Source organism: Capsicum annuum, chromosome 8 (assembly GCF_002878395.1).
Source record: "Capsicum annuum cultivar UCD-10X-F1 chromosome 8, UCD10Xv1.1, whole genome shotgun sequence".
Classification (NCBI taxonomy): Eukaryota; Viridiplantae; Streptophyta; class Magnoliopsida; order Solanales; family Solanaceae; genus Capsicum; species Capsicum annuum.
Window position 1 is genome coordinate 2,073,597 of NC_061118.1, and position 19,213 is coordinate 2,092,809.

Genomic DNA, 19,213 nt, shown 5'->3' on the forward strand with positions numbered 1-19,213 from the left:
AGAGTAACGGTGAGATTGACGAGGATGTCTCGCACCGTATCGGGGCGGGATGGATGAAGTGGAAACTTGCATCGGGGGTGCTGTGTGATAAGAAGGTGCCGCCCAAGCTTAAAGGTAAATTCTATAGGGTGGTAGTCCGTCCGGCCTTGCTGTATGGAGCGGAGTGTTGGCCAGTTAAGAACTCCCACACCCAAAGAATGAAGGTGGCAGAAATGCGGATGTTGCGCTGGATGTGTGGACTGACCCGAAGGGATAGAGCTCGGAATGAGACTATCCGGGAGAAGGTTGGGGTGACTTCAGTGGAGTGTAAGATGCGGGAAGCACGATTGAGATGGTTCGGACACGTGAAGAGGAGGGGCATGGATGCCCCGGTCCGTAGGTGTGAGAGGCTAGCGTTGGATGGTTTTAGACGGGGTAGGGGTAGACCGAAGAAGTACTGGGGTGAGGTGATTAGGCGGGACATGGAACAGTTACAGCTTACCGAGGACATGACCCTAGATAGGAAGGTCTGGAAGACGCGAATTACGGCAGAGGATTAGGGCCTGTTCGGGTCGCTAATGTAGGGAGGTAATTGGTGGGGGTGTATTCCTGGTATGATTCCGTATTCAATGTTCTGTTCCGTGTTCCGTGTTCTATGTTTGTTACGAATCTGTGTGCTTTCCTCTGCTTTATATTCCTGCATTCCTGCTTTACTCTGTTTTATATTCCTTATGGCTGCAGTATCTATGTTATGTCATCTGCTTCTGTGCTGTACTATGTGTTTGTTTGATATCTCGTAACTTGAGCCGGGGGTCTTTCGGAAACAGCCTTTCTACTTCATCAGAGGTAGAGGTATGGACTGCGTACATCTTACCCCCCCAGACCCCACAAAGTGGGAATACACTGGGTTTGTTGTTGTTGTTGTTTTTTCTTACCTCACCCCCTACCCAAAACTCAAACCTAGTCCCTTCCAAAAAAAAAAAAAAACTCAAACCTACCCCCTTCCAAAAAAAAAATTAATTTTTTTAAGAAAATCCATACTTTTTTCTTACCTTCCCTACCCGACCCCCTACTAACCTCCTCCTACCTGCCCGCACCCCACCCCCCCCCAGAAAAAAAAATTAATTTTTCAAAATTAAATTTTTGAAAAATTTTAATTTTTTCCTTACCCCACCCTCATTCCCCTACCGGACCCCTACCCCCTAATACTCCCCATTCAAAAAAAATATTTCAAATTTTTTTCTTACCCCACTCTTTCTCCCCTACCCCTACCCCAAAAAAAAATTAATTTGTTTTTAAAAAAATTAAAATTATTTTCTTACCTCACCCTTATTACTTATTTTGACAACCCCAACCCCCACCTACCAACCCTCTCTCCAAAAAAAATTAGTATTTTTAATTTATTTTTTAAAATAAATTCAAAACTTGTTTCTTATCCCACCCTTTTTATCCTATCCGTTCTTATTATTTTTATTAAATATATACAAATACTTTTAGAAAACATATACGTATCCAATTTGCATAACGATCACACGAATATAAGTAAGAAATAACTTATTTTTCTAGAAAATATTTTTCCTCGTTCATATCGAACGCACTCTAAAAATAGTATTTTTTGAGATCAAAAATTATTTTTCTAAAATGTATTTTTACGCTTTAGCAAAACATTAGAATGAATGTTTTGAAAAATATTTTTTCATTCATCAATCAAATACGATAAAATATTTTTCGAAAAATATTTTTCATCCACCAATCAACCATAGGAAAACAAGTAAGAAATTAACTTGTTTTTCAAGAAAACATTTTCTAGGAAAACATTTTCCTTCATACCAAACACACCCTTATGGGAGCTATCTGGAAAAAAAGCTGACATTCAGAGTAGGAAGTGGCAACAGTTTCAAATTCTGGAGAGGGTTGGATTGATAAGACTCTTCCAAGTGAATCATTTGTAGACTTCTTTTCCATCAGCACCAATCCTAAAACCAAGGTTTGTGATTGCTGGTCCATACAAGGATGAAACCTATCATTTAGAAGGCTATTGAATGATTCAGAAATAGAGAGAGTGGCCTCATTACGGGAAAAAAAGGGGGATGCTAGGCTTCACAAATGCAACAGACATGGTGATATGGAAACACAACCAGTAGCGCAAGTTCACAGTTAACCGTGCCTACATAATGTAAAACGAGACACAAGATATATAGATTCAAGAGATAATCAAGAAATTGGGGGATATAAGGAAGATAGAAAGAATAGTCCAACAATTGAAGTAAACTTGAGATGAACAAATGTAGATTTCTGATTCTTTAATTTGAACAAAAAATTACATAATTAATTCAAGGGAGGAGAGAATTGAACTCATACATGAATAATCTTACCAAAAGATATTCAAGAGAGATCCAATGTAGAGATAGAGTTAAATTCACAAACTCACCAAAGAGTGTTCAACCTAAAAAATGTTGTCCAATTAAAATAATGTTCATTTTATTTAATTTATAATGCTAGGGCTAGTTAAGATAGAAAATGACATAAATGCCCTAAGTTACATGTGCATCATATATTATCAAAAAGGACCCTAAAATGTAATGTTTATCTTCTCTTGTATTGGTTAAGCTCTTGATGTCAGTTTGAAATCGCTTAGTGCAATAAGTGCTTCCCAAACTTGCATCATTGATGTAAAATGAAATACAAGATAAAGAGATTGAATGGATAATCAAGAAATAGATGGAAGATAGAGAAGAAAGAAAGAAACAATCCCACAATTGAAGTAAGTTAGAAACAAATATAGATTTGTAATCCCTAATTTGAACAAACAATTACATGATTGAATTCAAGAGAGAAGAGCACCAAAGAGTGTTCAACCTAAAAAATATTGTACAACTAAAATAATGTTCATCTTATTCTATTTATAGTGCTAGGGGTTAGCTAAGATTGAAAATGACATAAATGCCCTTAGTTACTATGTGCATCGTTTATTATCAAAAAGGACCCTAGAATGTAATGTTTATCTTCGCTTGTATTGGTTCTTTGTCTTCTACACTCTCTTGAAACAATCTAGTCTCTTGATGTCAAGTTGAAATCGTTTAATGCAATAAGTACTTTTCGAACTTGCATCATTGATATAAAACGAGATACAAGATAAAGAGATTGAATGGATAATCAAGAAATAGATGAAAGATAGAGAAGAAAGAAAGAAACAACCCCACACCTTTGAAGTAAATTAGAGACAAATATAGATTTGTAATTCCATAAATGGAAGATAGAGAAGAAAGAAAGAAACAACCCCACACTTTCGAAGTAAATTAGAGAAAAATATAGATTTATAATTCTTTACTTTGAATAAACAATTACATGATTGAATTCAAGGAGAAGAGAATTGAACTCATACATGAATAATCTTACCAAAAGATATTCAAGAGAGATCCAATGTAGAGACAAAGGGTTAAACCCACAAACTCACCAAAGTGTTTTCAACCTAAAAAATATTTCTACCTCAAAAATGTTCATCATATTCTATTTATACTACTAGAGCTAACTTAAAATATGAAAAGACATAAATGCCCCTTAATTACATGTACATTATATATGACTAAAAAGGACCCTAAAATGTAACGTTTATCTTCACTTGTATTGGTTCTTTGGGTTTCACTCTCTTGAAATACTCTAGGCTCTTGATGTCAAGTTGAAATCTTTTAATGCAATAAGTACTTCTTGAGCTTGCATCATTCTCCCCTTGTTGAAAAGAATTCGACCTCGAATTCGAGCCTTGCAAATCATAGAGAGAAATTAGTACACAAGCCAAAAAATAGCCTTTCAGAAAAGTTACATACCACTCCCAAAAATACATGCTTTTGTGAGTAGAGCCAAGAATCATGAAGTCCTATAAAATTCACCTTTTCAAACATAGTATCAAGAACTTTACTCAAAAGTATACCACAATCATAAAAAAAGTTAAACTAATAATTTTACACATTAGAACTTTTAAGTCAAAGCTAGTTTTCTTCAACAACTTGGAACAAATAAATTCTTACTTCACAATTGAATTGTGCTCTTCAAACCACATGATTAAAAGAACTAACAAGATCATCCACAAATCTTAAGTGCAAGTATGCATTTTCGGAATCAAACTCAAACATCAATTTCAAGACTTTCTTGTATATCTCACTTAGTAACTCACAACATGAATCAAATGGCAACATCAAAGAATTCTCACTAATCACAACAAAGTTGCTAATATAAAGGTCAAAGGCATAGAAATTTACCTTCATGGCTTTAGAAGGTCCAAAAATAAGCACTAGCCATTTAAAGAAATCATTCTTGGATTTAGAAGGAAAATATACCTCAAATCTTTTTGTAGCCTAAGAAGATGCTTCCAAGTATCTTACCTCGTTGTACATCCTCTCTTGATGGTGTTTCAGAAATAGATCAACAAGGTTAGCAAACTCATCAAAAGAAGAATTATCACATTTATGTCCACAGATATTTGACAATGCTTTATTGATAATAGTTACGTTTTTTTCTGGAAGCATTTAAAGATTCAGCCCAAATTATATGCTCAAAGGCAAGATTAGAGTAAGTAAATAAATTGACACAAAAGCTAGCATCTATCAATATACTACTACAATCATTTGTGCCTTTCCCATTCTTTCAAAGATTTTCTTCAATTTTGGAGGACTTTTTAACACAAAAAGTACTTTCAACGAACAATTTGGGAGTTAGATTGCTAACATTCAAACAATTAACACCTTCAAACAAGTCACAAGAATCATTTTTACAAGTCATGCACTCTTTAAATTTTGATTATTACTTTCATCAACTGCAGATGAGTCAAGGAATAAATCATTCAATTGAAAATCACCAAAAAGAGGATTGTCAAAAATTTTAAAATTTGTCATTCTTTAAGCTCAAAAAGATTATCATTACACTTCTCATGCTCCATTTTGAGAGTACTATCACCAAGAATAGTCATGTCCTTACGAGATAAAGAGTGGTTATAATAAAATACACTTGCAAAGAGACAATCATCAATTGCATTTTTAGTGTTTTGAGTAGCTTAAGAAGAAATATATTCATCTTCATTACAAGAATTCAAGGAAACACTATGTTTTTGTTCCATATTTTACATAACACTAGCTTGAACCATTTTAAGCTCACAATCAATAACAATTTTAGCTGCACAATCATATTCAACTAGTGTATGGTCATCATTCATTTGTCCATTGACACAAAGTAAAGAATCATCAACCTCACCAAAAGATGGTCTAACATTCACACTCAAGTCACTATCAAGTTCATTTGAAGTAACTAAAGAGTTAGGATTAGTCTTTTTATCTTTATCAACACTTAACGAATCTTCTTTAGCTTGATTTTCTAAAATCAAACGCACTTGCTTACTTGAAGTAGTTCCAACTTGACTTGCTTCTTTCAATTCTAATTTCTTTCCATGTTGATTCATCCTTTTGTGTTCTTCTTCAAGAACACCTACAAAAGAAGTGGAAACACTATAAGAACTAAAATTCAAAGGGTTAGAGTTGGAATAAGAAAACCTCTCACTTATACTCTCTTGTTTTACTGTTATCTCATTTTCTTCTCACTTGCTTCATTTTTCTTCTTTTTTTCTTGTAACAATTCACTCTTATTTTTCAACTCTCTTTTCTTTTGCGCTTGTAGCGACTCACTCACTCTATTCCAAATATCCTTTTCTTTTTTCTCCTTTGAGTTGTCACTATTCACTTTCTCCCTCTTTTTTTCTCTCTCACTCATTTCATTAGGAGTGCAATGGGCTCTAAGGATCCCTTTTGAGGCATTGAGATAACTCTTCACATTAAGTTTTAACTTGGTATCTTTAGAAGCTTCAAAGACTCTACTTGAATTGTTGGAATGACTTTGCTTATCAACTTTCAAGTTAGTAGTCTTCATTTTCATTTTCTTGACCTCTTTATTTGTTATTGAAGATTCCTTAATGACCATAGGAGTTAAGACATGCTTTCGTTCCATCGAATCTACAACAACAAATTTTTCCAAAATTTATTTTGATTGCACCAAGGAGCTCCTAAACATACCAAACAAGTAGACAAAGGATAGACATCACACCAAATACCCCCTCTATAGCTTTCATGGTAAACAATGATCTTAACCTCCTTGTCAACCAAACTTTCACCAAATTTATATGGTGAACTTTTCGTATGGCAAGGTATATCCAATCACTCAATCAAAGAAGGATCAATGAAGTTGGTATAACACAATTTATTTACACCTAAGGTACAATCAAATATGCAACCACTCTCATATCCCTCCACGATGACTTCAAATTTAGTTAATCCTTCGTTAAGTTCATGCTCTCTATCATGAAAAACTTCACAACAACTTCTACTAGAAGTAGAATTATAAGATAAAGTTCTCCTTTCTCCATTGACATCCAAACCTTCATTGTAACTCCTTGAACCTATATAAGACATAATTTGGACAAGAAAAGTGGTTAGTAAAAATAATGGACCTCAGAAGTCACTCTCTTACGTGTATAACTCAAATGATGACACTCAATTTTCTTTTTGCTCGTATATACACCCAAAGGTCGTAGGCTTTTAGGACCACACACAAATGATCTCACCACTTAAGCATTTTATAACTCAAGGGTATTTCTTAGTCTCTTCATGGTTCTGCAATCTCAAATAATCTCAAAATAAGCTTTCAAGTATCGATTCAGAATAGAGTTTATGTCAATAACAAAGGACAAAACACATTAACGGACAAGGAATGAATTAAACACACAATAAAACTAAAAAGAGAAAAATACGAAAGAAGTTGATGCAAAATGAAATACGAACACAAAAATAACTAGATAGCACAAGTAGAACTAATACTCAATGTAATCTAGCTAAAGAAATTGACATACAATATGATTTACCCATAAATCAAACAATTAAAATTCAATATCCTTACTTTTTTGGTGTAAACAATTATGTATAGAGGATGTAAATTTGATAGGAAATCTGTAATTTTGTGATGAATATTTTGAAGGTGGCCAACATATCCTAATTCTGAAAATACAAACTTAACAATTTCAAAAAGAAAAAAAGTTCTTACAACAATACTAATTTAATACAAAGGTCATGTAAAATGGGACGAGGAAAATTGTAATGTCAGGTGATAGGTTCATAATTAATGTTCTTTTTCACATATGTCCTCTTTAGTCCTGGTATTGTTTGAATTATTGGGATGATATAGAAGCTCTTTATTTAAGTTTCACTCTTGCTTGCTAATCAGAAAAAAAAGATTTGCCCTTCATTATTTTTTGGTAAATATTTTTCTCTCTCCATAGTCCATTTTTTTGTGATATGTAGGGGATAGAACGATAATATACCCAATGTAGTTCCATAAGTGAGGTCAGGTGTGGAGAGGGTAGAATGTATGCGGACCTTACCGTTACCTCATAGAAATATAGAGGTGGTTTCGATAGACCCTATGCTAAAATAAGGTGTGCCAACCAGTTTTGAGAAAAAGGGATACAAATATAGGACCAATAACAACGAAAAACATGAGAGAAAACGGTAACGAAAACTAAAATAATGCGATAATCAGAGCACCCACAAAAAACCCTGTGAAAGCCAAAATCAAAGAAAAAGCAACTGCAAGAAAAGTGCTAATACTACTGGTTAAAAGGAAAGTCAAAGTTTGACTTCCAAGCTTATCCTACTAGGAAGCGCGAGAATGCTCAACTACCAACTAACCTTATACTCTATTTAGCGACCTCCAAACACTCCCATCTAAGGTCACATCCTTGGTAAGACCAAGATGCGCCATGTCCTGTCGAATCACCCCCCTCCCCAAATACTTCTTTGGCCTGCCTTAACTCTTTTGACGCCCCTCTGCCAATCACTCTCACCTCCTTCCTAGGGGATCTATACTTCTCCTTTTCACATGTCAAAACCATCTTAGCTTCACTTCCCTCTTGTCTAGCATGGAGGCCACTTCAATCGTATCCTAGAAATCTTCATTCCTAATCTCGTCTCTCTTAGTATGTCCATACACCCACCTCAACATACTCATCTCTGCGACTTTTATCGTTTGAACATAAGAATTCTTTGGGGGCCAATACTCCACCCTATACAACATAGTTGGTCTATTCGTCACTCTCGAAAGCTTAACTTTAAGTTTTGACAGTACCTTGTTATTACTAAAGACCTTGAAGGCGAGCCTCTATACCTCCCAAGGCTGGCAACGGACCGGTACCAGCACCATCGGAACGATGTTACCAGATTCGGTAATGGGTCCACTATGCCGCTGTGTTGTACCGGGATCGGTACTACTGGTACCGGGCATAGTGTTCTGACCCGGTCCATTGGTTATCGGTCAGGACCCGGGTTAGATCTCATCAGAATCCGGGTTTAACCTTTTTTTTTTTTTTAATTTGAATTATATTTTTTATATTTTAAATTATAAAATTATAATAACAGGTTTTTTAAAACAATTGAAAAAATATTTTATCTTCTCAAAATTTTTTGTTATATAAAAACATTTTTTTAATTTCAAACCTTATAAAAATTTATAAGTTTTTGACTTATAATTTTTTTCTTCAAAAACTTGTAAAATGAAGTATTAAACTTGACTTATAGAAATTTCATAACATATAACTTATAAGAATTTATAATACTTTTCCTAACTTATAAAAATTTGTAAGTTTTTGACTTATAAATTTTTATTTTCAAAAACTTGTTAAAAAGTATTAAAATTGACTTATCGAAATTTATAACATTAACTTATAAGAATTTATAAAACTTTTTTAAAATTTATAAAGTTAAGCTATTAAAGTTTATTTTTTCATAACTTTAAAGTTGCAAATATAAACTTTATAATTTCAGCTAAGTTATTTATAACATTAATTGCATCAAATAAAAGAGAAATTTTAAAATAAAAAATTAAGGCGTAGCCTATATATTTATTCAAATTTCACACGCTATACATGTATTACAAAAATTAAAAGAGAATCTAATCTATGCAGCCACGTTCTAGGGCGGGTTCTGTTTAAATTAGATCTCTATTCTAGAATCTTATTAATATCTCTAGTGTCCAAAATATTCTAGTTGTAACTTAGCTATTTCTTCGACGAACATTTTTTTCGGAATTGATCTTTTTTCTTGTTCCTCCATTGCTTTCATTTCATCATCACTGTTTTCCTCAAATATTTCATTTATTTAATCTTCAATTTGGGGCAGTAATTTTGGGAGCCCAAAATTTCTTTGTTCGACATTGATCTAATTTCTAAATAATACCAAAATCTCCAAACTGTCCTTTGTTAATGAATATCGATGATCTCTAATTATAAATCTTCCGAGCTAAAACCTTGCTCCGAAGCAACTGAAGATGGTTGACTTGCTAGCACATCTCGAACCACCCTTGAAAGCTTTGGAAAATTGTTTGATACGAGTCTTTCACCTTTCTAAAAGTTGAAGAAGTCCATTTGCATCTCTAATACTTTCCCAATCCTGAGAAAGATACGAATCAAAGTCATTACTGTTGAACATTGAAGACCAATTTCTTCACCCATCTCGTCATCTAAATTATCATATCTACGCCTAGAAGTAGGAGGTTCGGCCGGTGGAACATTTTGTTTCATAACTTGATACAAGTTATAAACTCCTAGTTTTAGGTACTATGTTAGCAAAACAAGTTTCAACTGATGGCTTTTTATGAGGTCCAATTTCTAAATTTTTGTAAAGTTGTTGAACCATTATTATTACACCAATTTCTTTGAAAAATGGGTTGAATAAAGTAGTTGTCAAATAAATTTGTGGAATAGGAAAAAAATAATATTTAAATTTATCAATCATCGCTTCAATTGAGTTTTTGAAAACATAATTTTTTTATATTCAGCAAGTTATTAGTAATATTTTCTAAAACAGAAGAAATAGTTGGAGTATATTGAGCAGATACTGTGTTCATAGCTTGATAAAAAATTTTCAAAAATTTATGAAGTTCTTCTATTTTAGTCCAATCATCATCATATAGTCTTAAATCAGGAGTTATGAGCATTATAAATTAATTATATAGGTTCACGATAGACATAAGCAACTTTACACATTTGATATAAAGAATTCCATCTAGTAGGAATTTCTCTTGGAACTTTTCTAAATGGAATTTCACATTCTCCACGACGACATCTAAAATCATCCATTATAGCTTTTTTTTTTTTTTTTTAAAAATCAAACTACATGCAACTTGAACTTTAAAACAACCATTTTCAAATAACTCAACACCGTCTCTTACTATCAAAATTAAATAGGTGCAGTACATTTAACATGAAAATAATCATCTATAGGACATAGTCTAACTTTTAAACAATCAATAACTTTCAAATTATTAGAAGCATTCCTATTGTACCAGTTATATAGCAACTAGTTTTAGTCTCGTCTATTTAAAAGCAATAATTCTTTTTTGCATGTTCCAATGGTGATCAATCCAATAAGCCACGAGAGTAAAATAATCATTACCGTGAATACTACGACTCATATCAGAAGCAACAGATATTTTACCATCAAATTTACTAATAAACAACTAAGAAAATGACAATGTTCAGCTTGATATTTAAAAATATCATTTTTGATTGTATTTCATGAAAAACCTTTAAAAGAGGGATTATATTGAATATAATGAATAAAATCAGGATGTGAAGGAAAACTAAAAGACAAACCCATAACAACAATCATTTTTGCTAATTCTTCTCTATCTACATCTTCACTATATGTAGATGATTAGCTTGGGCCAACCGGCTTATATATGCTTAAACGAGTCTGAACCATATTACCTCCTATAGATTCTTTTGGCAATGGTGTACCATTTTTTTTGGCCTTTGCTTCATTTTCTGGACGAATAAATTCTTTATTATATTTTCTCAAATGCTTTACTTAGCTACCCTGTCCCACCATTATTAGCCCGGTCACATGTTCCACTACTTTCTTGCATTTATTACAAGTAGCAATATTTTTTGCCCTATTATGCTCCAAAAAATTATCATAACGCCTACTTAGGGTCTCATGATCCAATTCCATACTAGCACCAACATCAAAACCATTAGGCTGTGATAAAGAAGTTTCATGAACATTACTAAATTTAGGCGGTAATGTACTAGTTGTAGCACTATTTATTTTACTTCTACAAAAGACTTTACCAAAGATTGTTTTTGAACCACTATTATTTTTATTGACATCCATAATTAAATTTAAATATAGCTAAAATATTAAAACAAGCAATATAATATTATAAACAAAAAATTAATGAAAGTAAACTATAATACAGATACTAAAAAACAAAAATATAGAAATTAAAGTAAATAAAAAGAGAGGTTAAAGTTGAAACGAATATCTCGAAAATCTGCGTAAAAGCAAACGCAAACATATACCAAATGTAAGAATTAATGATAATTGAAGGTTGTAATATCTTTAAAAAAATCTTCAACTCCAATTAGCTAATACAATAATTATAAATATTAAGAGAATAGTAAAGAGATTTTTAGAGTTTGATATATTAATGATATTATGAGAACCTTTTAGACTTCGGTGCTTGTCTCCAACCCTCCAACCTCTAATATGCCGTCATTTGCAAATAACATACACCATGTCACCTCACCTCGGATATGATGCGTCAGTTGTTCAATAACCATTGCAAAATTAAATGGGTTAAGAGTCGATCCCTAGGGCAATCCTGTCATGATTGGAAAGTGTATCGAGTCTACTCCGACTATCCTCGCCCAGTCTTTGGCTCCATCGTACATGTCTTAAATCGCCCTAGTGTAAACCATGTGTAGACACTTAGCCTCTAAGCATCTCCATTGAACCTTCCTTGGGACTTTGTTGTAAGCTTTCTCTCGATCAATGAATACTATATGTAGATCCCTCTTCTTTTCTTTATACTGCTCCACCAGTCTTTTCACAAGGTGACTGACTTATGTGGTTAATTGCCCGAGCATGAACCCGAACTGGTTCTACATGCCCCTCCTCAACCGCATCTCTACCACTTTTTCCTGCACTTTCATAGTAGGGCTCAACAACTTGATACACCTATAATTGTTGTAGTTCTGAATATCACCCTTGTTTTGTACAATGAAATTATCGTACTCCACCTCCATTCTTGAGGAATCTTCGTTGTCTTTAAAATGACATTAAACAACTCAGTCAACCACTCTAAACCTGCCATGCAATCTTTTTTGGAAACTTCACTGAAATCTCGTCAAGTTCGATTATTCTTCCCCTGCTCATCCTACGAACAACAAACTTGAGTTTGCTGACCTTTATAGACCTACAATACCTAAAATCTGTCGCATCTCGGAGTGCTCTAACTCTCCCATTACAACGTCCCTGTCCCTGTCTCATCAGCCATTACTCTGTCATGCTCATTAATGACTTCACTTGGTCCAGGTCAGGAGCCTTCCTGTCTCTCACTTTGGCTAGCTTGTATTTCTTATCTATCCCCTCCTCTCGTAGTTCCTCATACAAGCGTTCGCAAGTTGCTATCACTAAATTTAAAACCCATAAGTTTTATTATTTACACAAAGTCCTTTACTTTCCCCACCATACCTCACCCTCTCCCCACCTCTTTTGTCACCGCCGTTGCTGCCACCACCACTCCTCCTATACAACCCCCTTCCAGACCGTTTTTGTTGTTGTCGATGTTGCCACCACCACCTCTTTTTCCTCCACTACTACCATTAATACCTATTCTAATCCACCAGTACCACTACTATTTTCTCCTCCTATCGCAGCCTATTCTTCTTTTTTTTCTTCTACCTCCTCCACTACTAACATTGCAAAAGACTGCAACTTTTTCCTTTAGCGTCACCATCAGTACCACCACTTTCCCTTCATCATAACTATAATTTTTTCGTTAGCGGCTCCACCATATCTTTTTCCAGAAATTAAGCAACTATAGAAGTTGCTGCAACAACAGTCAAATTTGCTACAACAACAGTCTTAGTTGTTGTAGCAACTATTATAGTTGCTGCAACAACTTCGATAGTTGCTGCAACAACTTCGATAGTTGCTACAACAATTATAATAATTATTGTAACACAACAACTTATAGTAGTTTCTACAACAGTTATCATAGTTATTGTAGCAACTAATGGTAGTTGTTGCAGTAATTATCGTAGTTATTGCAACAATTATTATAACTACTGTTGCAACTATCATAGTTGTTGAAGCGACTACTGAAGTTGCTGAAGCAACCATCATAGTTGCTTAATTTTCTGCATCATTCAAAAAAATCAAAATTTTCTTTTCTTAGTTCTTGAAATCAAACAAAGAAATTGTCCATAAAAATTATAAAATGGAAAATAGAATAACAACAACAATAAAAAGGGAAAGAAAAAGAAGAAAAGATGGAGGAAGAAGAAAAAATGGAGAGAGAAAAAAATACGAAGAAGAAAAAGAAGATGGGGGAGAAACAAAGAAAAAGAAGGAAAGATTGAAAAGGTAAATAGGGAGGAAATTTTAGAATTTGAAATTCGAAGTGGGAGGGGAACCGTTCTAAAAAATTATAAGTTTTAAAAATTACAATCCACATCCTAATTAACTTACTCAGAATTTAAATGAAGCTTTGACCTTAACTTGTCAAAGTTGTCGCCCGATATTAAAGAGGTATCTTAACTCTTCTTTTCTTTAATATGGGAGCGTAGACATTCCGGTGCAACTTGATTATCCGGTAGATCTAGCGCCATTTCCCATTCATCAGGCTTGGGAGAGGAGGTAGACGCTCCCCCACCCGAATCCTTTCCTGCGCAGTCTACCGTTTTTAACAACAATTCTAAAAAGAAAAAAAATTTAAAGACTTTTGTCACCTTCAACTCAATTTTCTGAGTAACCCTTCGAAACGCCCTATACCTTTTTAGCTTCTTCCCTTATGCAACCAACTGTCCTATCCCACATACTGGTGCAACCCTGGCCCCTATTGCCACCAACTTCTACCCTACAACTTCGGCTCTTTAGAAGTCATCTCATTTGATCCTCAACCGGTCATATCCCGTCCTCACCTTGGCTAGCTTGTAAGCTTGTAGTTATTATTTGTGCGTTTGTCTCCTTGTTCCTCATGCAAACGTTCGAAAGCTGCTATATTTGTAGTCATAACTGCCAATTTCGCCTCCTTCCTTGCCACTTTATGTACTTCTCTTGTTGTCCTCTTATCCTTCTTAGTCTTGATCTCCACCCACTTCAAATAAGCTGCCTTTTTTGGTTTTACCTTTCTTTGGACTTCATTCCATCACCAATCTCTTTCGTGTCCACCAGAGTTGGAGTAACCCTTCAAAACCCCCTACACCTCTTTAGCCGCTTCCCTTATGCAACTAAGGGGTCGTTTGGTTGGAAAACAAGTTACCTCGGGATTACTATATCCCACCTTCAAGGAGGAATAAGAAAAACACTGAGTTATCCTATGCGTTTTGTCCCAATCAAACATGGGATGAACTCCTCTTCTAAATTAATCCCGGGATTAGTTATCCTTATTCCTCATACCAAACGACCCCTAACTGTCTCATCCCACATACTGGTCACATCCCAGGCACCTATTGCCACCAACTTCCTACAACCTGAGTTTGTCAGAAGTCAAGTCACCCTATTTGATCCTTGACCGGTCATATCCAATCCTCCTCTTCTTCAACTTAATCTCCAAATCCTTAATCAATAACTTATGTTAGAGTTATAAGATTCTTGCCCGGAATAACCTTGTAGTCCTTGCAAAGGCCTCTATCACCCTTCCTAAAGAGTAAAGTTATCAATTTGAGTCCTAGCCACCCAAGTGGTCAAATTTGCTACCACCAACTTAAAAGCTCGAGCAAAATCCAAAAGTGTGACTCCTTTGTTTTGATCCTCATAACCAAAACCACCAGGCACATTGTCATAGCCTCTAGAGGTTGTCCGATGTGATTGAAATTCCCTCCTACAAATAGCTTCTTGGTGGGCAAAATACCTCGTCAAAATCCTCCCAAAAATGTTCAACGTAAGCCCTCCCATGACTAACTTAATCGACATAATCCTATCATTAACCTTGTTGACCTTTACCACTTGCTCCCTAAGATCCCTGTCAACTAATATGCCTACTCCATTCCTATTCCTCACCTCTCCTAAATACTGCAACTTAAACCTGTACACATCATGAGCCTTAGTTCCTACCACTTGGTTTCGTGGACACAATCTATACTAATCTTCCTCTTCCTAAGGATTTTTACTAGCTATTGATTTCCCCGTCAATGACCCTATGTTCCGTGACCCTAATCTCAGACTAGACACTCCCTGAACCCCCTTACTGCCCTTGCCCCTTGCCCCGAATCCTATCTGAGAACACGAGCCTAGTCTACCATTGCAAACAGAAGACACTAGAGCTGAGAGAACTAATCAAGGAAGTAATATATGCGACTAGGAACTACAGGCAAAAATCTCCAAAGAACACAAGCAAGCAGGCAAGAACAATTAGGACAGTGAGGCAGCATAAGACTTAATAAATGACTAAAGCAGGGGCAAAGTATGAAAAGAGGGTGCAGAATCCCTAAAACACTATGAGTTGAATAAAAAACAAAAACACAATGCTAATAAGAAGTAGAAATAGGGATTAAAAAAATGCAAGATTCTAATATAAACTAGAAGTAGGAGCAGAATCAGACTAATCTGAAGAAGAAATCCAACTGCAGAATGAATCCAACTGACAAGGGACTTAATAATCTAACAAGATAGATTACAACAGCAGAATAAGAAAGAAAGATGGATAAGAAAGGTTTCAGAAAATATAAACCCGAACCAGAAAAGAAAGAAACAGTTGAACCTGAAAATAAAGCCCGAACAAGAAAAGAAAGAAACGATAGAACCTGAAATAAACACGAACAAGAAAAGAAAGAAACGATAGAACCTATTAGGATGACAAGTTGTTGAAGATGCAAGGAACCTTGGTGGTGCTTGGGCCTTTTTCCGGTCAGACTGGAGTGGTCGCTACTGAGACAGGCAGTGGTTCTGCTGCCTCTCTTATTTGCTGCTTAGGGTTGGGTCGAACAAGGGAGAAGGGAAGAGAGAGAAGAAGAGGGAGGAGAGAGTAGAGAGGAGAGAGAAGGGGATGAGGGGGATACTTGGGTTGGTCGCTGGTGGCCTCCGACAATGAAACCGGGAAAGAGATAGCCGTGGAAGAGTGAAAAAGAGAGAGCGCATGAGAGAGTATGAGAGAGAGGGTGGCAAAAGTATCAATTTATTTCTAGAAACTTAAAAACACAATACATAGAACTCAAAAATTACCAGCATCAGATAGCAAAATTGGGGAAGTTCTCTGAAGTGCAGTAGCAAGTGATTGAGGGGAAAATGGAATTTTCTAATTTAATTAGCAGAAGCTTGTCCATGTAGGAGATGGAATAAAAATTAATAAAGAATATAGTTTCTGTATGATGGGCCTAGCTGAATAAGTGCCTTGTGTAAAAAGCTATTGACAAAACAATTTGTGGATAGTTTCAGAAATCTTCTGTTATCTCGTCTTGTCTTTTCTGGTAGAGGACTAATGGATTATCTGTAGGCTAAACTGGTTATCATCTTAAGTCAATTTTGGAGACAACAAATGACACTAATATTACTGATTATCCGACTTTCAAAACATGTGCAACAGGAAAAACTAACTGTACTGGAGTGCTCTCTAAGGACATGTTGCAGACGGCTTACAACGTATGGCTTCTACCTTTGCGTATGTTAGTTACAGGAGTTGTGGCAGGAAACCAACAGGATCATGACCAACTAGCGCCGGACACAATATGTGCCTTGAACCTTATTGAGTTAGTTTTATATCGTTGTATTGAACTCGTTGAAGATAATCTGAAATATGCTTAGCTTTATCATCAATCTGTTACAATCATTCGCTAGTGTTTTCTAGATTCTAGGAATAATTGAAGGAAAATGTAATTCTTGATTTTCAGAAACTTTGTCTTGTTATTTTTGTTTTTTTCAGTAAAATCCCAGTTTCACATTCTAGGTCAAGAAAACCATGTACTGTCATATTTCTTTGAAGGTGGATTCTTTGTTGCCAAGATAAAATTAGCTTTGGAGTGACATTCTTCTTGATGTAGAAAATTTTGACCGACAAGCTACTCAATGCAACTTATATCTCGAGGACAATCTTTGTGGCCTGGCTTGCCACACCCGAAACAAACATCACTGCCAGCTCTGCGGAAACCCTTGTGGTTTCTGCCATATGTCTGACAAAGAGGATTTGTTTGAGCACTGTTGACTCTACCTTGAGATTTAGAGCCCTGCGTCCTATCATTGTTACCATTCTGAACTTAAGTAGTGGAGCATTGGCTGAGGACAGAGCTCGAACTGAAGATTTTGGATGAAACTTGGAACGGTTACCGCCCTCTGTCCTAGGCTGATTAAAATTAAAGCTACCTATTTTAGCTCTCTTGTTCTGCTCCTCTCTCTCTCTGATCTTAGCCTTTCTATCTGCTGAGCATGGACCATGAGCCTGGATATGTCCATCTCCTTAATCAACATCGTTGTTCAGCATTCTTTAACCACACTATCTAACACCCCCGATACGAACTTGCTTATTCTGGACTTACGGTCTGCTACTACATGGGGAGCATACCTGGCTAACTGAGTAAACTTGAGGGAATACTCTTTAACACTCATACTGCCCTGCCTGAGGTTGATAACAACAGTTGGCTGTTCATTCTGAGCTGCTACGGAGTTGGCTAGAGTAGTGAATACAACTTTGAATTCTACATGAGAGACATGCTCGTCCAGGGGATCTGCCTGAACGAGCTGAGGTGCTGACTAATTTTCGGTTCTCCTTTCGTTAGTCTTTTTGGAAGGCATGTTCTGTAAACAAAAAGGAGGAAACAGATTAGACCGAGAGTTTAACTTGAGCTCATGCTCACTCGCACGATATGAATACTGAAAGAAGGGAAACTATTTCCTAAAACATCTCATAGCCTCCTGTCCATAAGTGTGGCGCGCTACACACCCATGCACAAGACTCTACTAGATGCGACTTTCAGACTTCCTAGGACACTGTTGAACCTTAGGCTCTGATACCAAGTTTGTTGAACCCTTAGGCTCTGATACCAAGTTTGTAACGCCCCGAGTCTGTATCCCGGACGCTACACGGTGCTTACGACCTCGAAGGACCACAACCTAACCCATGACTGAGAAAACAGGCTGAAATGCCATAAGGTTCAAAATCTGTAAATATTGCTAAAGTGTATTAACTGAAATAACAATCTGTAAAACTAAACATTGTCTGAAAACTAGTCTGAAAAGCCTCTAACTGAAAATGTCTAAAAATGGAGTTGATGGGACAATCCCCCAACTAACTCCATCTACTGAAATACTGAATCTAATGAAATAATGAAATGAAAGAATATCCTCAAATCATTAGGACTCACTGCTAATCTACTGCTGCTGGCTGAATCTGAGTCTATTTATGCGCGGTCGGAAACCTGAGTATCCGAACCTATGATATGAGACATCATAACACAAAGAAAGAGTGATTTAGTACGTGGAATGTACTGGTATGATAGATAATGTAAGGCTGAATGCAAGGGTTCATATGCATGAACAATAGCTGACTGTATAATATAGAGTAACTGAACATGAGAGTACATGAATGACTGATATTGTTGTAAATATTGAGTATGCACTAATGTGCATATAAATTAATACTGTGACTAAGCTTGTCTGAAGCTAAGTCCTGAATTCTGATACTAAGTAACTGATATCTGAAGTACCTGACAGTCTTGATTCTATAGAACTGAACTGAGTTCTATTCTGAAGACTAAAACTGAGACTGTGGGAGGTAATCATCTAACCGACATGCCCCAAATAAGATAAGATAACTGAGTTGGGGTCCAACCTGTGACCCTTGTTGGAAAAGTGTCAATACCATGCCACGGGTAAAGACACTGAAGAGTTACCCTCATCTGGTAGGTACTCTAATGAGAACGGTGGAACCTTCTTCTGAAAGGTTAAAACACCTCATCAACCCTCAACTAGCAGGTTTGATGTTTCAATCTACGCTGAATTAGAGAAAGCCAAAGCCGACATTACTGCGCGTCAACGAATACTCGCCGTGACATTCCTAATTTTAGATATGAAGGAGTAAAATGAAGAGGAGGATATAATATATTTGATGGGAAAACCTCTTATAGCCATGGGTTAGAGGCCACGAGAAGAGAAAGAAGATCCACAAAGAATTGAAAGAAAAATGATAAAGAAAGAAAAGGCGG

General features: G+C 35.7%; 1 protein-coding gene across 6 annotated transcripts in view; it reads left to right on the plus strand.

Moving 5' to 3' along the window:
- LOC107838991 (aberrant root formation protein 4) overlaps positions 1 to 19,213 on the plus strand; it is a 104,061-nt gene that overhangs the window by 52,314 nt on the left and 32,534 nt on the right. For 2 of the 6 annotated variants that reach the window (XR_001664952.2, XM_047394293.1), the window contains exon 14: positions 16,603 to 16,765. The exons of 2 other annotated variants lie outside the window; for them this stretch is intronic. Coding sequence is in view for 2 of the 4 variants with exons in the window: in XM_047394293.1 (XP_047250249.1) it covers positions 16,603 to 16,765 (163 nt within the window). In the remaining 2 variants the exon portion in view is untranslated. Of the gene's footprint in view, positions 1 to 16,602; positions 16,968 to 19,213 lie in introns of those variants that run through there. 2 more of the 6 variants (XR_007043443.1, XM_016682310.2) reach the window with 2 other exon arrangements.